Source organism: Oncorhynchus gorbuscha, linkage group LG01 (assembly GCF_021184085.1).
Source record: "Oncorhynchus gorbuscha isolate QuinsamMale2020 ecotype Even-year linkage group LG01, OgorEven_v1.0, whole genome shotgun sequence".
NCBI classification, from domain to species: domain Eukaryota; kingdom Metazoa; phylum Chordata; class Actinopteri; order Salmoniformes; family Salmonidae; genus Oncorhynchus; species Oncorhynchus gorbuscha.
In genome coordinates, this window is record NC_060173.1 from 65,392,568 (window position 1) to 65,416,191 (window position 23,624).

General features: G+C 39.3%; 1 protein-coding gene and 1 non-coding gene across 3 annotated transcripts in view; both read left to right on the forward strand.

The window, feature by feature from the left end:
- The first annotated feature begins 2,451 nt into the window (after window positions 1-2,451).
- Window positions 2,452-2,533, forward strand: trnas-cga. The gene has a single exon. It is a non-coding gene; the product is annotated as a tRNA-Ser (tRNA).
- A 557-nt stretch (window positions 2,534-3,090) lies between these two features.
- nabp1a (nucleic acid binding protein 1a) overlaps window positions 3,091-23,624 on the forward strand; it is a 28,734-nt gene continuing 8,200 nt past the window's right edge. The window contains exons 1-5 of one of the 2 annotated variants that reach the window (XM_046358232.1): window positions 3,091-4,110; window positions 4,184-4,234; window positions 4,443-4,581; window positions 5,078-5,149; window positions 7,761-7,845. In XM_046358232.1, the coding sequence (XP_046214188.1) occupies window positions 4,017-4,110; window positions 4,184-4,234; window positions 4,443-4,581; window positions 5,078-5,149; window positions 7,761-7,845 (441 nt within the window). In that variant the 5' untranslated portion in view covers window positions 3,091-4,016. The remainder of the gene's footprint in view (window positions 4,111-4,183; window positions 4,235-4,442; window positions 4,582-5,077; window positions 5,150-7,760; window positions 7,846-23,624) is intronic. The other variant, XM_046358234.1, reaches the window with a different exon arrangement.

A 23,624-nucleotide genomic window follows, 5' to 3' on the forward strand; every position in this document is an offset into this window, starting at 1 on the left:
CATGATGGCTCCTTGCTGTCCCCAGTCCACCTGACTGTGCTGCTGCTCCAGTTTCAACTGTTCTGCCTTATTATTATTTGACCATGCTGGTCATTTATGAACATTTGAACATCTTGGTCATGTTCTGTTATAATCTCTACCCGGCACAGCCAGAAGAGGACTGGCCACCCCACATAGCCCGGGTCCTCTCTAGGTTTCTTCCTAGGTTTTGGCCTTTCTAGGGAGTTTTTCCTAGCCACCGTGCTTTTACACCTGCATTGTTTGCTGTTTGGGGTTTTAGGCTGGGTTTCTGTACAGCACTTTGAGATATCAGCTGATGTACGAAGGGCTATATAAATAAATTTGATTTGATTTGATTTGAGTTGTATGGTGTTTCGTCCGACACATTGGTGCAAGCAGGTGGTAAGAAGTGAGGCTTGGTGGTTCATGTTTGGGAGGACGCATTACTCGACCTTCACCTCTCCTGAGCCCGTTGTGGAGTTGCAACGATGAGACAAGATCATAATCATGAAATTGGGAAGAAACAAGGTTAAAAAAAAAGAATTCAGTATCATAAGTATTGCTCTAGACTGCAGGACAATGCTGTTTCAGGTTGTTTTTTTTAATGCTATTTCCTCCATCTTTAGGATGGGGACCTAGCACCAGTCCAGATAACTCCCCAGCAATCCTCACGTACTTTGTGCCCCCTCAGATGTTTGAGGTGCATGACGCCCCTGGACGCAGATACATAATTTTATCCACAAATGAATCTCCGGGGAAGCAGATAAAGGGCTTCATTGCCAAAATACCAAACTATCCATTTAACATTGCATACATACTAAAAATCATATATTTATGCTATGACATTCATTATTAAGAAAATTAGATTGATTATCTCTTTCAGAAAGATCAAACTTCACATCTCATGTTTGTTCCATGCATGCCAAACAGTCATTGGAAGACATGAGTTCGAAGATACCAGAGTAGTTGGTCTTTGTCTCCCCCTAGTGTTTTGTTTTCTTTATAAAACTACCTCTATTTTTGTCTTGCAGAACTTCAAAAAGGTAGGTGACTATGGAAAGTTTAGCCAACTAATGAAATAAAACATTAAACAAACTCAAGTTTCATGTGGACTCTATGGTTAAAGAAAATAGCAGATTGCTTTGCGGTATGGCTCTAAGGTTAGCACATTTTAATTGGACAGACAGGCTGGTATGGTAAAAAACTTGAACGCACTACCGGCACTTTGAAAAGTTGATGTACACCTTAAAAAATATAAATGCAACATGTAAAGTGCTGGTCCCAGGTTTCATGAGCTGAAATAAAAGATCCCTGAATTTTTCCATACGCACAAATAGCTTATTTCTCTCTATTTTTGTGCACAAATCTGTTTAAATCCCTGTTAGTGCTCAAGATAAAACATCCACCTGACAAGTGTGGTAGTATATCAAGAAGCTGATTAAACAGCATGATCATTACACAGGTGCACCTTGTGCTGGGGACAATAAAAGGCCACTCTAAAATGTGCAGTTTTGTCAAACAACACAATATCTCAAGTTTTGAGGGAGCGTACAATTGGCATGCTGACTGCAGGAATGTGCACCTGAGCTGTTGCCAGAGACTTGAATGTTAATTTCTCTATCATAAGCCACCTCCAATGTTGTCTTAGAGATTTTGGCAGAAAATTCAACTGGTCTCACAACCGCAGACCACGTGTAACCATACCAGCCCACTACCGCCACATCTGGCTTCTTCACTTGCGGGATTGTCTGAGACCAGCCACTCAGACAGCTGATGAAACAGAGGAGTATTTTTGTCTGTAATGAAGCCCTTTTGTTGGGAAAAACTAATTCTGATTGGCTTGGCCTTGCTCCCCAGTGGTTTGGGCCAGTCTCCTACGTGGGTGGGCCTATGCACTCCCAGGCCCACCCATGGCTACGCCCCTGCCCAGTCATGTGAAATCCATAGATTAGGGCCCAATTAATTTTTTTCAATTGACGGATTTCCTTATATGAACTGTAACACTGCAAAATCTTTTAAATTGTTGCACGTAGCGTTTATATTTTTGTTCAGTATAATTATACTTTCCTGTGGATATATTCTCACATTCTTACGTGCAAAAAAAGTACATAATTTTCAGAAACATTCTGGCTTGTAGAGTTCGTCAGAGGAAACTTTCCTGATCAAGCGCTTCTTTTTTAATTTTTTTTACCCGAGGTAGAATTCAATGCAATTCAATGTCCGGTTGTCGGGTTAGGTAAGCACATTCTGCTGCTATGCAATAATACGAAAGCAATTGGACGCGAACTAATAGTTGTGCAAAAATACGAAAGAAAACATAAAAATGGTTTTATTAAACTCATCCTGTTTCGAGATTGTAATCACATACAGAGTACGACGAGCACAGAACCTTATACCAAAAAGTTTATAACTAACGCTATATAGTCCTACATCTCAATATCTTTTTATCAAGTCACGGTGGCCGAGAGGTTAAGGCGTTGGACTCGAAATCCAATGGGGTTTCCCCGCACAGGTTCGAATCCTGTTCGTGACGAAATTTTGTAGAGATTTGACTATTGCTAAATTATTTAATTTTTTGATGTAGTTAACCCAAATCGAAAATATATATTTAACATAATAAATGCCGTCATTTGGCATACCGAACATACACAACAGTGTCATAGCCAAGAAAAAAATATATGAACAACATGGTATATTGGATATAGTTATAATTTAACATTATAGCATAAGTGCACAGCACACTTAATAACACAATGTGCAATGTGATACAATGTGACTAGCACTGTAAATATAACCTCACAAGTTATCTTTTGTCGCATGGCTGTCTGGATACATCTTTAAAGATAGCGTATCGCAAAAGTCAATATGGTATTGCTATGCACCAAATTCTGCACTGCTAGATCAGCCAAAGCTAATAATTCGTCAGTTTTGTGTGAAAGTAGACAAAGGGTTTAAAATAAATCGGGAGAGGGGGTATAAGTCAGTGATTATTTATGGTTTTGAAATGGAATAAAAAATACCCTCCCGTGCACCCCTTTCTCGCCAGTGAAATGGAATGGTCGGGTGTATTTATTCGACCGGCGAAGCACGTTGACGTAGTTAGGGGGCATTGTTTGAAGAGCAGGGGGGTGCGTGCCACAGTTGTCTAGATATAAACTCGCCGAGAATTTTCTTTAGCCATAATTCAAGTCTAATTACTAGCAACACTTGAATTTACGTTTATCAAATAATTATATATAGCGGCCATGTATTAGCAACATAGACACGTACGAGTTTGTGTTGTAACAAAGCTGAAGTTGTACAGCTAACGTTAGCTAGCGCTACTTCCTCCATCAGACTAGAAATGAGTGTTAATGTTAGCTATATTTTATAATTGAGCCAACATCAGTCTTTTTCGTTATGTAAGTAGTTAGTTAGTTCAAGTAAAGCACACGTTTTGCTTAAACTCACCATTGTGAGAATATTCAGGCTAACGTTACTGCTGTAGCTAGTTAGCACCAGATGAGGAAAGAGAACTGAATTGTCAGGCGGTTTAACATTTTTGACGTTCATATTTTTTTATTCACCATAAACTGGTGTTTTAGGTTAATACTTAGCACCGCAAGCATATCGTTTAATTAAGTTGGCTAGCTTTATGTAGTGTTTTTTCACGTGTAACTAAGATTGTTCTAGCAGGAAGTATAGTAACCTTAAGAGAATAGCTTGGTAGAAAATGGAGTAAAGTAGCTACAGTAGTCCATCCATTGAAAGCAAAAGTAACGTTAGCTTGTTATCCTTTTGGAGGCTAGCTTTATAAATCGGGAACCCCACATCTCATTTGTTTCAGGTTGTGGCAAAAAAAAAACGTTTCTCAAATAACTTTGTATAGACCGCTAGCAAGTTATGACAATCCCTTTATGTTGAAAACTAACGTTAGCTGGCTAGTTTGCTGCTAGCTTCCGACCGAATGCTGCTACCGATTGCATAGCTTTCTAGACAGCTTGCTAGCGTGTCACTTTCCCAATTGCATCCTAAAGATGTCGAACGCCATAAACGAAGGTCTGTTCTTGATAAAAGACGTGAAGCCTGGATCGAAAAATTTAAATATCGTATTCATTGTTTTGGAAATAGGTAAGTTGGTGGAGATAACAATGTCGTGTTTCTCGTGTCATGTCAACCTAGATTCGTTACCGTTTTCTTAAAGGGCCAGAGGAACAATTGAGTCGATTGTGCAACTTAGTGCAAACATGTCATCGTGAGTATAAAAAAAATGCCTCCGTGTAATGGCATACAATTACCTGTATTGTTTTGTTGTTGCTTTGGACATGTTCTGACAGGGTGCCATATTACATCTATGAGGACTTGGTCACCCATCACAAAGGCTATGTAGATGAGCTATGTTTATTGAATTGCATTTCTAAAGGGATAACTTCACTTGCTCTTGTTCTTTTCTCATATGTTAGGACGGGTAACCAAGACGAAGGATGGCCATGAGGTGCGTTCCTGCAAGGTAGCGGACAAGAGCGGAAGCATCGCCATCTCTGTCTGGGACGAGCTGGGCAGCCTCATTCAGCCTGGGGACATTATCAGGCTGACCAGAGGGTATTGACCCCTACCCACACCCATTGGGCTTACTGCAATGATTCTCATCTCTGGCATTGGCTACCCTCATGGTTGTACATATTGTTCTAGCCAAGCACAATAACATCCCATTTAACTACTCCATTAAGCCATTTAATATGTTGAATCAGGTGTGCTTTTACTGGACTAGAACAGAAATGCACCTTGGCAGGACCTGAGGATTGGAGATGAGAAACACTGCATGACCGGTAGAGGCCTTGACTGATATGAGCAGTTAGTATATGGAGCATACACTCCCCTGAGCACCTGCACAGGCTTACCATTGATTCTGTTATGACAAGAATCTTAGAAAAGTGAATAGAAGTATAGAAAAATGTGTTTCTATGAAAACCCATGAGCTGTTTTCCCCTCTGGAATATAGTTCACATTTTTCTAAATTTAGTAGAAATGGAACTGATCCCAACCCCAGTACTTTGTTAGCTAGATACAGTATCTTGACTTTCCTCCATCTCTGCAGCTACGCCTCCATGTGGAAGGGCTGCCTGACCCTGTACACTGGAAGAGGTGGAGACCTGCAGAAGATCGGAGAGTGAGTACAGTCTATTTATACCACCAGGAACTTCCTGTATTTCAGGAGAATTCAGCTGGCCACTTGCCGCACTCTTTATGATTTAGTGATGCATAAAAGCAGAGAACACAAAGTGAGACTGCCCCACACCCCCCCCAAAACTCTGTGGTTAGGGTAATATTGATGACTAATGTGGACATGTTGAAAACGTGGTAGTATAGGAGTCATGGTATGGGTAGCATTCAACAGGCCTGAAATTTGATTAAAGAAAAAAAGTATCTGAACTTGTCCAATAAGAGTGCTTGTTTTTCAAAAAATATTGCCTGAAAAAAGTTCTAATGTGCAACCCCACTGCCCCTCCACTATTGTATTGTAAACATGTCTTGTTCTATCAAATACAACATGTCTGTTCTTACATCAATCTACAATAGTTGAGCAACAGAGGAATTGCATTTAGTTTAAGAATACAGAAGGTTATATTGCTCTGAAATAGGTTTGGCGATAACGTCGTTTATCGACAATGATTGACAGCCATGGTCGACGTTGAAAACATGATGTGCCAAGGTGGTTTAGCGTATTTGAGAAGCGCCACGCAGTACATTTGTCTTGCAGGGCAGGACACAAGTGACATTGAGTATTCCTATATCCTATAGTCCATTTCAATAAATGTTGTATAGCCTACAGAATGTATGAGGAATGTAGTCCTGAATGAACAGAATTCCACCAAATCAGCACAAGATTTCCAGTTTTATAACACACTCTTTTAGGCTACGTTTTTTAAAACCGATAGTTATGTTCCATTCTCTCTCCATTCGATAGGCTATGAATATGACTGAAGGCTACGCTTCATCGTTTTATGCATGGCTTTCTCCCGATCAAACAATGAATGTCACAGAATTTATTTGAAAGCCTTAAGGTAGGATTAATAACTAGAGGACAAACGATAGCTTATAGAAAAAGCTAATGACCATTTTATTGAAGTTTAACCGTTATTATGAAATAAATTATCCATGCGGGCTGGGAAAATTCTTCTATGCAGGGTTGGAAACCAAATGGGCCTAAGTGGAGGATAGGGAATTGGCCAATCATAAAAGCTTTAAGACCTGTTTAAGTTATGAACATTAGCTTATTTCCAAGGATTCTAGCCTATCAGTGTTCTCCTAAAGTCGAGGCTTTCAAAAATAATAAGGATGAAATTCTGTAACCTAAGCCTAGGCATAGGCTATTCTCAAGCACTGCTTTGAGAGATGGAATAAACAATATTTATTTTTCTATTTTGAGGCAAATAAAGCAATTATTATCCAGTTCTGAAGACTAGACTGCTTCTATCCAGGCCATGATGTAGGCCTAAAACATAGCTCACTACGGTAAGACAGCCCGTTCATCATCAGTCACTGCTCCATCATGTGCAAGCCACAGACACAACTGTTCTGCTGCTCCACCAGCAGGGAACATTAGAAAAGATGTGCCATTGCCTGCACTGCCCATGCTTTCAACCACATTGACTTAAGTCATGATTCGTCCCGTTGCATTAGGTTTCACGCTATAACCCACCCTTCGTTTTAGAGGAGTTATATTTTTTTCCAACAAAAAAATAAATACATTTGTGGGTGGCCAATCGGGGCGATGGCATCGTATATCAATGTTTTATGGGTACATAATCATGATAGGACAAAGGTTGACATCGACCAACCCTGCTTTGAAATATAGGTGTCATGTATACTGAACAAAAATAAACGCAACATGTAAAGTGTTGGTCCCATGTTTCATGAGCTGAAAAAAGATTCCCAGTTTTCCATATGCACAAAAAGCTTATTTCTCTCCAATTTTGTGCACAAATGAGTTTACATCCCTGTTAGTGAGCATTTCTCCTTTGCCATGATAATCAATTCACCTGACCGGTGTGGTATATCAAGAAGCTGAATAAACTGCATGCTCATTACACAGGTGCACCTTGTGCTGGGGACAAAAGGATACTATAAAATGTGCAGTTTTGTCACACAATGCCACATATGTCTCAAGTTGAGGGAGCGTGCAATTGGCATGATGACTGCAGGGATGTCCACCAGAGCTGTTGCCAGAGACTTGAATGTTCATTTCTCTATCATAAGCTGCCTTCAATGTGGTTTTAGAGGATCTCGCAGTACATCCGACTGGCCTCACCGCAGACCGCGTGTAACCGCGCAAGCCCAGGACATCCACATCTGGCTTCTTCACCTGCGGGACTGTCATGAGACCGGACGGCTGAAGAAACTGAGGAGTTTTTCTGTCTGTAATGAAGCCCTTTGTCGGGCCTGGCTCCCCAGTGGTTAGGCTTATGCCCACCCATGGCTGTTCCTCTGCCCAGTCATGTGAAGTCCATGGATTGGTGCATAATGAATTTATTTAAATTGACTGTTCCATATATAAGCTGTTACTCAGTAAAATCTTTGAAATTCTTGCATGTTGCGTTTATTTCTTCAGTATAGTTTCAAGCTGGCTACATTACATTGTTTTAATGCTTTTCGGTACAAGTTGATGCATGCAACATTACTTGAATGTGCTGGGTTACTTTTAAATATCAATGACATGCATGTAGTATTAACACAGGGTTAATGTTCCTAACATTCACTAAATGTATTCCCTCCCATAGGTTTTGCATGGTGTATTCCGAAGTGCCTAACTTCAGTGAGCCCAACCCAGATCTGCTAGCCCAGAACAACCAGCAGAACAAGACTGTAAGTACCTCTACCCTACCCTGGTCCCAGATCTATTTGTTCTGTCTTGCCAACTCCTATGGGCATTGTTTTTGCCAAACATGTTGGCTATCCAACACAAACGGCTTTTTACCAGGCTAACGGATTGCTCAAGAGGGTTGGTTAATTAAAAACGAAAAGCTGAAATGTAATTTAGTCAATAAGTAAAGCATTTCTTAACAAGTCACACAATTTGCATGGACATAAATGACATACCTTTAAGGGAACATTTTGACATATGGTTAGTGAGAAAGTCCACATTGCAAATGTACGGTCCCTTACTAGACGTCCGACAACATTTCTAAAATTTGCGAACGGCGGCGGGCCGTGCAGCAGGGCCAGATCTTCCAGGAAGTCATCAAAGTTTCTCGGACATTCGGTTTCTGTTTTTATAAAAAATTTAAATTTAGGTAATTTTTCCACTGTCCCGGTAAATTCCACAAGAGGGCGAATTGCAAATGTACAAAACATCACCAATCATGACGTGGCCTTTTCTCCAAAACGGGAAAGTCTTCGAAGACAACTTGGTGAGCATATGTTTGGCATAATGGGCAGTTGGCCCCGAACAAGATGGCGTCCAGGCCTCAACGGTATTTGAGTTATGGCCATTTTTCTGGGATTAAAGGTAAAAATTGTAAATAGAGCAATAGTTTTTCTGCTTCAAGTCAATGTAAATGAACCTACGGTGTTAATTTAAAAAAAAAACAGCCATTTATCTATCGTAATTTAAGTGAAATCGTACAATGTCAAATTGGTGCTGTTCAAAAAAGGTGTTTACATTTTTAAATGTTTTATTACAGATCCAGTTGCAGCGTGTTCAGACAAATCTTTTTGAATAGTGTTTCCGAGCTATGCGAGATTTCTGTGATTTTCGGAAATAACGCACTCATTCAACCCTCTATAAATAAGTCTTAACTCAATATTCTATAAGTGCCTACCCAAAGGAGGATATGTGTTCACTTTCAGCTTCCTGTGTAAACCGGAAGTACCTTAAAATTGTGTCATAGGTGCTGTTTCGAAGGGTTAAAAAGGTCTGCTCTTTTCAAAACTTCATGTGTTATTAGGCAACCCTCGTGAACTGTAAATCAGTCATTTCTCCCAACAGATGTCAAAGAAAAGCTCTCTCTCACACACACACACACACACACACACACACACACACACACACACACACACACACACACACACACACACACACACACACACACACACACACACACACACACACACAGCAAGGATGGAGTGACGAAGTGCGGTGCTTAAAGACACCGAGCCTGCAATGGCATTTCCATATTCTCAAGGCCGTGCCGAGTTCAACAATATGCCCAACTTGACCATAGCGCGCTCAGCGACCGTGAAAAAAGTAGGCCCAAAATTAAGCCTGGCCCTAAATTTAATTTGCTTTTGTGTGACAGTGGGAGAACCTTTAGGGTGAGAAGCACAATTTGACCTCAGGAATGTTCCCGAGGCCCTCCCGATCTGTGCAAGCCTAACGGTTAACCGCGTGGCATTAACCCTTAACCTCTTGAATCTAGGGGGCACTATTTTTATCTTTGGAAAAATAACGTTCCCAAAGTAAACGGCCTATTTCTCAGGACCAGATGCTAGAATATGCAGATTATGATAGAAAACAGTCTAAAGTTTACAAAACTGTCAAAATATTGTCTGTGAGTATAACAGAACTGATATTGCAGGCGAAACCCTGAGGAAAATCCAGTCAGGAAGTGCCTCTTATTTTGAAACACTTCTGTTCCTATGCATGCCTATCCTCTATTCTAAAGGGATATCAACCAGATTCCTTTTTCTATGGCTTCCCTAAGGTGTCAACAGTCTTTAGACATAGTTTCAGGCTTTTATTTTGACAAATGAGCGTGAAAGATAACATTGCGTAAGTGGATAGGTGGGGCCTCTCAATGAGTTTTTGCTCAACTGAGTAAAGCCGCCATTGTTCCTCCCGCTGTTACTGAAAAACCTACACACTTGGTTGATATATTATCGAATATTTATTATAAAAACTACCGGGGGAATGAATATGAAAAACGTTTGACCTGTTTCTGTGGACATTATGGAGACCATTTGGAATTTCCGTCTGCGTTGTCGTGACCGCTCTTTCCTGTGGATTTCTGAAAACGAGACAAACAAATGGGAGGTATTTTGGGGTATAAAAATAATCTTTATGGAACAAAAGGAACATTTGTTGTGTAACTGGGAGTCTCGTGAGTGAAAACATCCGAAGATCATCAAAGATAAACGGTTAATTTGATTGTGATTTTCGTGACCAAGCTTCCAGATGCTAAGTGTACATAATGCTATCGAATAAATTTACACTAACGCTTGGATTGCTTTCGCTGTAAAGCATAATTTCAATCTGAGACCGGTGGATTAAGAAAAGGCTAAGCTGTGTTTTGCAATATTGCACTCGCGATTTCATGAATATTAATATTTTTAGTAATATTATTTGACTGTTGTGCTATGCTATTTAGCGGTTGCTGACGAAAATGATCCCGCGACAGGAATGGGTAGCGTCAAACAGTTAAGGTGTTTACATCAGTTTTCAATTACTTCTCTCCCTATAGGAATACATTGCATGCAACCCTAAATTCAACCTGACCGCCTATGTGGGTTATGAATGTCTTATGAACCTGTCTTCGATGACAATCGATCAGGCCACTATGAGGTCTACCTGTGTTGATTCTAAGCTTCCTGGAGCAACCAGAAGTGGTTAAAATCATCCTAAAAGTGTTTTTACATACCCAACCAGCAGTTTGTGATAGTACATTCAACCCTGTGTAAATCGGTCAGGTCTTAACCTCTAGTGACACCCCATCCTGTGAACGGGACCGTTGTCATCATCTGACACTAATTAGCATAAAGCAACGGACATAAATCTTCCTAGAAAATATTCCTATTCATGAAAATCACAAGTGAAATCTATTGGAACACATCTTAGCCTTTTTGTTAATCACCCTGTCATCTCAGATTTTCAAAATATGCTTTACAGCCAAAGCTAGACAAGCATTTGTGTAAGTTTATCGATAGCCTAGCATAGCTTTATGCCTTGCTAGCAGCAGGCAACTTTGTCACAAATCAGAAAAGCAATCAAATTAAATTGTTTACCTTTGATGAACTTCGGATGTTTTCACTCACAAGACTCCCAGGTAGATAGCCAAAGTTCCCAAAATATTATTTTTGTAGGCGAAATAGCTCTGTTTGTTCTTCACATTTGGCTGAGAAATCGACCGGAAATTGCGGTCACTACAACGCCAAAAAATATTCCAAATTAGCTCCATAATATCGACAAACATTGCAAACGTTGTTTAGAATCAATCCTCAAGGTGTTTTTCAAATATCTATTCGATAATATATCAACCGGGACAATTGGTTTCTCAGAAGCGATTGGAATAATGGCTACTTCTGTACTTTACGCGAGATTTTCTCCGGGAGCATCATGTGACCACTTGCGCAATGTAGCCCCCTACGGGTATTCTTCAACATAAATGCGTAAATCCAAGTCACAATGCTGTAGACACCTTGGGGAATACGTAGAAAGTGTAACCTGGTTGATGGCACATTCACAGCTCAATAGGGACTCATTGGAACGCAGAGCTTTCAAAATATGGGGCACTTCCGGATTGGATTTTTTCTCAGGCCTTCGCCTGCAACATCAGTTCTGTTATACACAGACAATGTTTACAGTTTTGGAAACGTTAGTGTTTTCTATCCAAAGCTGTCTATAACATGCATATTCTAGCATCTTGTCCTGACAAAATATCCCTTTTTAAAACGGGAATGTTGTTTTCCCAAAAATGAAAATACTGCCCCTAGAGTTGCAACAGGTTAACATAAACACTTAACTCAGGATTCTGTAAAGGCATACCCCAATCAGGATATGTGTTTACTTATAGCTTCCTGTGCCAACCGGAAGTGCCTTAAATGGTGTCATAGGGGCTGTTTCGAAGGGTTAAAATGGTCAAACCTCATGTGTGAGATTAGGCAACCCCATGAATTGTAAATCAGTCATGTCTCCCATAAAATTTCCAAGAAAAAATCACACACACACAGCTAGGACAGAGGGACACAGTGTGCTGCGTAGAGACAGACAGTGCCTGCAATAGTTACCTTTGTGCGAACTAAAAAAGAACCGTCAGAACTAGAGTTCTGAAACTTTAGAAACCTGTTCTAGACCTCGGGTCGATAGTGTGTGGTGAGTTACGTGGCTCTAGACCATTCTCAGACAAACAGACTCGTATATTTGCAATAACTTCAATTCATTTAGACCATTACGAAAATGATGATCTAGAAAAGTCCCAGAGTTGCAAGACTAGGTCCATTGAAAACGGCTCGGCCCATAGAGACGGATCCCAACATTTCTGTCTGATAGTTCGTTCAACGACCCCGTAGCAAGGCATGGAAAAAAGTGGATTTTCAGTACCAATTAAGGTCTTGCTCGGGCACCGAAAGACCTATCGAGCCGAAACTTGGTATTCGGAGTCGCGTCAGCTAGGCCTACACATAATGTCAGTACTGGACGTAACTTTGTGTTTTTATGTTTTTATTATGGTTTGAACAGAAGGCGCTGTGAATTTTGGGCCAGCTCTGAAATATGTGATAGTAGGCTTCTAAAGGAGTTGGAGAAAGTGGGTGTGGTGTCAGAATGACATCTAATTGACTGATGGACGGTGACTTGCTGGCTGACTTTTGTCCATTTGCAATATCCGGGAGTATCCGGGAGCGTAATCATAGCCTCAAGCACATTACCATAACGCAACATTTTCTATTCATGAAAATCGCAAATGAAATTAAATAAATCTATTCAAACGCAAGCTTTGCCTTTTGTTAACAACACTGTCATCTCAGATTTTCAAAATATGCGTTACAGCCAACGCTAGACAAGCATTTGTGTAAGTTTAGCATGGCATAATGCTATGCTAGGCTGTGCTGGCAGCAGGCAACATTTTCAAAAAAATAAGAAAAGCAACCAAATTAAATCATTTACATTTGAAGAACTTCAGATGCTTTCACTCAGGAGACTCCCAGTTAGATGGCAAATGTTCCTTTTTTCCCAAAATAATATTTTTGTAGGCGAAAAACGTCACGTTTGTTCATCCTGATTGGCTGAGAAATCGACAGAGAAATACTTCAACTATAATGCATTAGCATAACGCAACCTTTACTATTCATGAAAATCGCAAATGAAATTAAATAAATATATTGAAACACAAACTTAGCCTTTTGTTAACAACACTGTCATCTCAGAGTTTCAAAATATGCTTTTCAACCAAAGCAATTGTGTAAGAGTTAGCATTAAGCCTAGCATTAAGGCAAGCATTCAGCAGGCAACATTTTAGCAAAAACAAGAAAAGCATTCATATAAAATCATTTACCTTTGAAGAACTTCGGATGTTTTCAATGAGACTCTCAGATAGCAAATGTTCATTTTTTCCAAAACTATTATTTGTGTAGGAGAAATCGCTCCGTTTTGTTCATCACTTTTGGCTAAGAAAAAAAAAAAGAATTCATTCTCAACAACGCCAAACTTTTTTCCAAATTAACTCCATAATATCGACAGAAACATGGCAAACGTTGTTTAGAATCAATCCTCAAGGTGTTTTTCACATATCTATTCGATGATAAATCCTTCTTGGCAGTTGGGTTTCTCCTCAGTAGCAAACGGAAAAGTACCTGCAGCTGGAGATTACGCAATAATTGCAACGGAGGACACCAAGCGACCACCTGGTAAATGTAGTCTCTTAGGGTCAATATTCCAATGATATGCCTACGAATACGTCACAATGCTGCAGACACCTTGGGAAAACGTGTAAAAGGTAAGCTGACTCCTTGCTCCTCCACTGCCATATAAGGAGTCATTGCCATGAGACGGTTTCAAAAAATGTGGCACTTCCTGATTGTATTTTTATCTGGGTTTTTTCTGTAACATCAGTTCTGTGGCACTCACACACAATCTTTGCAGTTTTGGAAACGTCAGTGTTTTCTTTCCAAAGCTGTCAATTATATGCATAGTCGAGCATCTTTTCGTGACAAAATACCTTGTTTAAAACGGGAACGTTTTTCATCCAAAAATTAATAGCTCCCCCTATATCGAAGACATTAAACAGTGAGGTACGATGGAGTGGAACCAGAATCACTGCCTGGCCATCCCGAGTTCATCGGGCCAGTCAATTTCACATTCCTGCAGTATTTTTGAGCATGACATATTCGTGATGGTAAATGCACATTGAAACATACTGCAAATGCACAGCCGTGCACCTGGTGATTGGAACGGGTTACCAGGAGCACATTTAAATGTTTCTTTAATGCCTTACGGGGTAGCAAGGGGTCCACGGTTGGGTAGGGAGCACCCACAGTCCCACTTCTCCCTCTTCATACATGACAAATAGACCATCTATAAATACCTGGACATGGTTCACTGACTTTCGGGTTTGTAAACAGACTTCCATTGATCGTACATGGCAAATGAACATAACATCCTGATTTGTCACTTTCAAGTATTTCATATTGCATTTGGACATTTTTAATGGCATTTGGCCACCTCCCCCCAAAGAAAAGTCACTTGACTTCCTATGAAATCATATTGCAAATAGTACAAAACATATGCCCTATGGACAAGAAGTAAAAATAAATAATAATAATGATAATCAAATATGACAAGTATGTTCATACAATTCTTATACATGTGTAATTGACAAATCGAAAGAATTTTGTAAAACGATGCAGAAAACACTTTTTTAATGGGGTCATACGTTTTTGAGTGTTCACATTTTCGACTTTTGACTTCCTATGAAATCAAATTGCAAATGGGCAAGTTAAAATAAAATAAAATTATGATGATAAAATATGACTAAAGTATGTTGATACAGTTATACATGTGTAATTGGACACAAATCAAAGTTTTTGAGAAATCAATTTTTCAAAATTGTACTCATAGGTCTTGACTGGTATATGAAAAATTACGTTGGAGCGCACTCGCCATCTGTTGGATTTTTGCAGTGTTACACTTGGCATTTGCCATATGGCATTTGCAATCAACTTTGAATGAAACAATGCCCGAACACCGTGTATATGTTTCGTACGGTGCCAATATGTTCCCATTTCATTTTTGTACATTTAAGGGGGGTGTTCCCTTACATCCATTTAGTGTATAAACATTATTTTTGAATGACTACCTAATCTCTGTACTCCTCACTTAATGATCTGTAATTTCCCTCAGTCGAGCAGTAAATTTCAACCACATAGACCAGGGAGGTTTTCCAAAGAAGGGCACCTATTGGTAGATGTGTGAAGAAAAGCACACATTGGATATCCCTTTGAGCGTAGTGATGTTATTAGTTACACTTTGGATGATGTATCAATATACCCAGTCACTACAAAGATACAGGCGTCCTTACTAACTCAGTTGCCAGAGTAGAAGAACACCACTCGGGGATATCACGAGTCCAATGGTGACTTTCAAATAGTTGCAGAGTTTGATTTCTGTGATAGGACAAAACTGAGAGTGGATCAGCAACATTGTAGTTACTCTACAATATTAACCTAATTGACAGAGTGAAAACAAGGAAGCCTGTACATAATACAAATATTCCAAAACATGGATCCTGTTTGCAGTAAGGCACTGAAATGAAACTGCAAAAACTGTGGCAAAGAAATTAACATTGTCCTGAATAGAAAGCATTGTTTTGAGGCAAATCCAACACAGTACCACTTTCCATATTTTCAAGCGTGGTGGCTGCATCATGTTATGGGTTTTCTTGTAATCGGCAAAGACTAGGGAGTTCTTTATGATAAAAAAAATGGAGTAGCGCCTATCTACTTTCCAACACCCTGGGAGACTTTCACCTTTCAGCAGGACAAGAACCTAAAACACAAGGCGAAATATACACTGGAGTTGCTTACCAAGACGACATTGAATGTTCCTGAGTAGCCCAGTTAGTTTTGACTTAAATCGTCTTGAAAATCTATGGCAAGACATTAAAACGGCTGTCTAACAATGATCAACAACCAACCTGAAAGAGCGTGAAGAATTATTAAAATAATGTGCTAATATTGTACAATCCTGGTGTGCAAAGCTCTGAGACTTACCCAGAAAGAGTCTATACGATTGAAACAGACTTTAAATAACTCAAAAGGAGAACACGTTTCTGAGAGAATCTGGTACTTAATGGTATCAAAGAAATATGTTGAAGATTCTGTAAGTCTTGTGAAATTATTTCTTATAGCACTACAGATCTCAGGTGATACTGTTGACAAAATCAAACTTCGAGCTATGAGCGCCCAATCGTTGCAAGATTTTTTTGCATTCCTTAAAGACAAAATAATGGTTAAATGCCTGGGTAAAATACTTTCTGGCATGAATGGTCCAGTTCCTGAAGGAAACTGCAGAACAGTGCAAACGTCTGTTCCCACTCTTCAAGGTGAATAGATTAAAGGGAAATGTGTAGCTCTCGTAGTCGATAAACTATATTGATAACAAATTGTGCCGACACCATTCCATGACTTTTCTAAATATTACATAAATCCCAGAGTTGTTGAATAATGGACCACCCAATACTATCCATGGTAGGGATTGTAATATTTTGAGGGGGAAACTGTAAAATGCAACAATTGATAAAGAAATTAACTACAACTACACTATACCATTCAAGATGGGGAATGTTGTAAAATAATTAGTATTCAACTTTCTATTTATAGTATTTATAAATAGATTAGATGGCATTAGAAGAGAGGATAATTATTGAAAAAGTGCATTTTCAAATATAAGGAACTGGAACACAAGTACTCAAGCCTGAAATTAGGTAGGAATCAACATGGTAGGAATAAAACAGAGGACAAGGCACAGTTTGTGTGGGTGTAAGGAGGGGTGTGTATTTTTGTGTTTGGGAAAAGTGGAGTGAAAAAAGAAGTTTGCAAATGTCAGAGCCCATTCATGTGTGTCTATGAGCAGAAGTTGAGAGCTTTCAATTTTGTGCAGATATGGGATATACATTTTTTTTTAAATTCTTAGTAGTTTATTTATTGTCCTATCATGGTGGAACGGTCCCCAACTCTATACCCTAGACACCCACCTGAGCGACCCATACTCTAGGGAGAAGTCCTTATCTGTTTTATAGGCCTACTGCAAGCCTATACCTATACCCCGCCAAGATGGAAAGATAAATGCAGTCAGACACCCACTAAAGCGGCACCACCCCCTCAAGATTCTGAGCCTGCCTGGCAGAGTTGGTCCTTCAATGCCTCTGGATGGGTGAGCATAATATTCAACGATTTTCTCAGTCGCTAATGAGAACCTTGACCATGTAACTAGCCAGTGGGGTGCCCCCACCCAGGTAGTGACAGTACTGGCAACACTAGCTGCATTAACCCATGGGGAGGGGGTCACACTCGGGCATCAAGAAAGGGGGCAAATTATTGTGTCCCCAGTGGCACAAAATAATTGACTGCACAGAGATGCGTGGGAAAATGGTCACAACGGGGGACCTGTGTGTGTGTTTCAGGGGAAGGGGTTGCACCTGATCTCGAACAGCTAGGACTTTACATTGGTTAATCAAATCTTCCCATTCTTGCTCAATGTTGCATGCCTTTTCAAACAGCTACTACTATGTATTTGCACATCAAGTCCTTTCTTGACTTGGATGGCACAACTGTACAACATCTGAGCTTGTTGTGTTTGTGGGGAAGGGTGTGTGTTTATCCCACATCTGTTACTATGGGGTAATGATGTTAGGAACAATATAGGATGAATCACAATTTTCAAAAAATAATAATTGCTTGCCAAAGATGTACATTTTGTAATGGCCATCCTGGTTATAGGTAACAATTCTTTGCATGAACTGCCTACATTATTTGTTAATTGTGGAAATTAAGATGTGCAAGATTTTTAACATTTGTTTGTTTTTAAACTGTATATAATACAATTGAGGTGAGGGTGTTGGAAATGCTTTTGGTGGTTGATCTGCTTCTGTTCTGTGTTCACTTGGATGACAACCCAACTTGGAATATGGGGAGGTTTTAGCGGGTGTAATAGTGGAGGACAATTGGATGTTTACATGGTAGCAATGTAAATATCATGGTACAGCTATATGGACACTCAATCATTATGGTACTTTTTAACAGTAACTTTACAAACGTGTATTATAAACAGAATTGGGAGCGGGGTGGCAAAATGATTCTCCCTTAGGCAAAGAAACTCAGGTGTGACGGTATTAATGAACAATTTTGATCAAAATGTCCAAACAGATCCGCAAAGTAGATGGATTATATTTAAATGTGTTATTGGATCATGAACAGATTTGGATCATTTATTTATATGGTCCAAATTATGATCCATGCTTGTTTTGAAAAATAAATAATTATGATGTATATCAAACCTACAAGAAATACAAGATGTATCATTATGGTGGGAGATTTATAATACGGTTTTAAACACTTCAATGGACTGTAAAGGAAATCACACTACCAATTTTAACCCTCATGCACTTAAGGAGATCATTAATATCATAGATGCATTAGAACTAGTGGATATATGGAGGCTTAAATATCCTGACCGAGTGAGAGATACATGGTGGAGGCTCAATCAAGCTAGTCGTCTTGACTTATTTCTTATGTCATTCTCGCTGGCACCAAAAGTTAGTGTCGATAGGGGACAGAATGCGTTCGGACCTTCACGTAATTGGCATATACATCACTCGTACAGAATTTCCACATGGGCGAGGATATTGGATATTTTTTATCAAAGCCTATGGAATGTTAATTTGTTTTAGCTAGGACAGAAGAATTTAACTGACTTTTTCTGAAGTAACATAGGTACAGCAGATCCCCATATTGTATGGGACAATTTTAAATTTGCCTTTAGAGGCTATGCAATTCGGTACTCATTTCTAAAACAAAAACAATTAATGTCGAGTCCATATACAAAAGAAATAGGACTAACAGTACAGATGGCAATGCAAACTAACATAGATGCTCAGAATAAGTTGGAGTAAAATAGGAACAAATGGAGGAGCTTATTTAAAGAGTAATGTTATAAGAAATATCGAACTGGATGGAATATGGGAAAAATGCGCCAAATAAAAATAATTTACAGAAACTTGTTACAAATTAGTCACCCATGTTTCACAAACTATATTTTGAAAGTGGAAGCACAGTACTTTAAAAGCATATGTTTTTGTTTGTCTCCTCTAACCGAAGCTGATTGTATGGATTTTTTCCTATTAATAATGTAAAATGAACAGCTGCACAGAGACTCGTAAAGGCTGAATTACAGAGCGGGATTCTTGATGCAATTAAAGCCTTTAAGTCCAGTAACTCCAGGGCTGGAATGCATACCAAACCTTTTTGATATACCATGAGGGCATTTTTTATTAGCTTGTTTTCACCACTTCTATAAAATTGGTAGATTATCAGATACTCAACAAGGTCTGATTTCATTATTACTGAAACAGGACCCAAGTGATAAATTATAAAGATCCAGTCCATAAAAAAAAATTGAAGGCCCCTTACACTTCAGTGTTGTGATGCAAAATGCATAGCGCATAATATTAAAAAGGTATTGTCGGATATTATTCATCCTAATTTTATTTTTTTACATGGACTGTACATTGTAAATAAGACAAGTACGGGAAACAGTAGAACACTAGCTGACTTAAAGGTTTTTGATAAAATAAAACTGGGATTTAATATATAAATGGCTCGCATATTATAATTTGAGAATCTCTTATACAATGGGTTAAAGTTATGTATAGTAACCCTAGATGTAAAATGGTAAAGAATGGCTACTTCTCAGAAAGTTTTAAATTGTCAAGAGGTGTAAAACAAGGTTGTCCACTATCAGCATATCCATTTATGGCCATCTCTAAATGTTAGCGATTTAAAATCAGATCCAGCAATATCAAGGGACCATAAATCTCGGACTTGTACGCTCATTAATGTCTTTGAAATCCCAGATTTGGATCCCTCCACAGCCACATAGATGACAGATACTTTTTAAAAACGGTAGTTTATTTCTTTATCAATTGTATTTTGTTTCCCTTTATCCACATTGAAGAGTGGGTACAGAACTTTGCGCCATTCTGCAATTTCCTTCAGGAGCTGATCATTCAAGCCTATATACTGAACTATATTACGCATTGGATCACACAAAAATTACTTTTACATTACTGTGTAGTTTTCCAATTTTAAAGGGTCTGATGGTGATGTGAATATATTTTTCGGGAAATCATCTCACTAAAATACATGATAATAAAGTTAGCAAAAATGAATACGATCTTGCTCCCATAGAAAGGAAAATCCCTGTATTTGTTAAAATCACCCTGAGTAACTCTTGAGTCATATCCCAGTTGCTTTATGGCCTTGCCTACACCTAGCAACCTATTTTTATTATAAGAGCAAAAAATAAATGTTTTTACTTGGAACGGCAAGCTAGATAAAATTAAACGGGCCTATTTATATAGTGAATTCGGAGGGCAGAAATGATTAACCTCCACAGGATCGGTGTCCGTATACCGGGACGGTTGAGCTAACGTGTGCTCATGTGATTATCATGACAGTTGTAAGTAACAAACTTTCCAGGACATAGACATTGTCTTATATGGGCAGAAAGCTTCAATTCTTGTTAATCTAACTGCACTAGAGGTTGACCGATTTTAATCGGAATGGCCGGTTAATTAGGGCCGATTTCAAGTCTTCATAACCATCGGATATCGGTATTTTTGGACACCTGTTTGGATTATTTTTATTTATTTTACATTTTTTACACATTTATTTAACTAGGCAAGTCAGTTAAGAACACTTTTTCTTATTTTCAATGACGGCCTAGGAACGGTGGGTCATAACTGCCTTGTTCAGGGGCAGAACGACAGATTTTTACCGTGTCAGCTCGGGGATTCAATCTTGCAACCTTACGGTTAACTAGTCCAACGCCCTTACCACCTGCCTTACATTGCACTCCACGAGGAGCCTGCCTGTTACGCAAATGCAGTAAGAAGCCAAGGTAAGTTGCTAGCTAGCATTAAACTTACCTTTATAAAAAACAATGAATCATAATCACTAGTTAACTAACTACACATGGTTGATATTACAAGTTTATCTAGCGTGTCCTGTGTTGCTTATAATCGATGAGGTGCGCATTCGCTAAAAAGGACTCGTTGCTCCAACGTGTACCTAACCATAAACATCAATGCCTTTCTTAAAATCAATACACAAGTATATATTTTTATACCTGCATATTTAGTTAATATTGCCTGCTAACATGAATTTCTTTTAACTAGGGAAATAGTCACATCTCTTGCAACAGAGTCAGGGTATATGCAGCATTTTTGGCTGCCTGGCTCATTGCGAACTGTGCGAAGACTCTTTCTTCCTAACAAAGACAGCCAACTTGGCCAAACGGGGGATGATTTAACAAGGGCGCATTTGCGAAAAAAGCACAATCGTTTCACGACTGTACCTAACCATAAACATAAATGCCATTCTTAAAATCAATTCACAGAAGTATATATTTTTAAACCTGCATATTTGGCTAAAAGAAATCTAGGTTAGCAGGCAATATTAACCAGGTGAAATAGTCACTTCTCTTGTGTTCATTGCACGCAGAGTCAGGGTATATGAAACAGTTTGAATTTTACGTAATTTTTATGACATAACATTGAAGGTTGTGCCATGTAACCGGAATATTTAGACTAATGGATGCCACCCATTAGATAAAATACGGAACAGTTCCATATTTCACTAAAAGAATAAACATTTTGTTTGAGATGATAGTTTCCGGATTCAACCATATAAATGACCTAAGGCTCGTATTTCTGTGTGTTATTATGTTATAATTAAGTCTATGATTTGATAGAGCAGTCTGACTGAGCGATCAACTCCCGAGATTAGGCTGGTGTAACCGATGTGAAATGGCTAGCTAGTTAGCAGGGTGTGCGCTAATAGCTTTTCAATCGATGACTGCACTCGCTCTGAGATGTGGAGTAGTTCCCCTTCCTCTGCAAGGGCAGCAGCTTTTGTGGAGCGATGGATAATGATGCTTCGAGGGTGACTTGTCTGTGTTCCTGGTTCGAGCCCAGTTAGGGGTGAGGAGAGGGACGGAAGCTATACTGTTACACAGGCAATACTAAAGTGCCTATAAGAACATCCAATAGCCAAAGGTATATGAAATGCAAATGGTATAGAGAGAAATAGTCCTATAAATCCTATAACAACTACAACTTAACTTCTTACCTTGGAATATTGAAGACTCATGTTAAGAGGAACCACCAGCTTTCATATGTTCTCATGTTCTGAACAATGAACTTAAACGTTTAGCTTTTTTACATGGCACATATTGCACTTTGACTTTCTTCTCCAACACTTTTGTTTTTGCATTATTTAAACCAAATTGAACATGTTTCATTATTTATTTGAGGCTAAATTGATTTTATTGATGTATTATGTTTAAGTGTTCATTCAGTATTGTTGTAATTATCATTATTACAAATAAAAAACTTGGCCGATTTAATCGTTATCAAAGATGGAAGGAATAAATAAAAATATTCAATGCAGTGCTTTTGGAAAGTACCCCTTGACATTTTCCACATTTTGGTAGGTTACAGCTTTATTCTAAAATTGATGAAATTGTTTTTTTTCCCACATTCTACACACAATACACCATAATGACAAAGCAAAAAGTTTTATGGCAGATGTATTAAATAAAAAAAACATACCTTATTTACACAAGTATTCAGACCCTTGGCGATGAAATTTGAAATTGAGCTCATGTGCATTCAGTTTCCATTGATTATCCTTGATTGGAGTCCACCTGTGGGGAAATTTTGTTGATTGGACCTGATTTGGAAAGGCACACATGTCTATATAAGGTCCCACAGCTGACAGTGCACGGCAGAGTAAAAACCAAGCCATGAGGTCAAAGGAATTGTCCGTAGAGCTCCGAGACAGTATTGTTTTGAAGCATCGATCTGGGGAAGGGTAACAAAAACAATCTGCACCAGTGAAGGTCCCCAAGAACACAGTGGCCTCCGTCATTCTTAAATGGAAGCAGTTTGGAACCACCAGGACTCTTCCTAGAGCTGTCTACCTGGCCTAACTGAGCAATCAGGGGAGAAGGACCTTGGTCAGGGAGGTGACCATGAATCTGATGGTCAGACAAGCGCTCCAGAGTTCCTCTGTGGAGATGGGAGAACCTTCCAGAAAGTCAACCATCTCTGCAGCACTCCACCAATCATGCCTTTTATGTTAGTGGCCAGACGGAAGCCACTCTCCAGTAAAAGGAAACCTTGCACCATCCCTATGGTGAAGCATGGTGGTGGCAGCATGTTGTGGAGATGTCGCCCAGTCCCTGCCGCTGAAAAACTAGTCGGGATCGAGGGAAAGATGAACGGAGTAAAATACAGAGATCCTTGATGAAAACCTGCTCCAGTGTGCTCAAAACTGGGGAGAAGGTTAATCTTCGAACAGGACAATGACCCTACACAGCCAAGACAATGCAGGAATGGATTTGGGACAAGTCTCTGAATGTACTTGAGTGGTCCAGCCAGAGCCCGGACTTGAACCAAATCGAACATCTCTGGAGAAACCCGAAAATAGCAGGGTGCAGCGCCGCCCCCCCTTTCCAACCTGACGGAGCTTGAGAGGATCTGCAGAGAAGAATGGGAGGAACTCTCCAAATACAGGTGTGCCAAGCATGTAGCGTCATACCCAAGAAGACGAAGACTTGAGGCTGTAATTTCTGCCTTAGGTGCTTAAAGTACTCA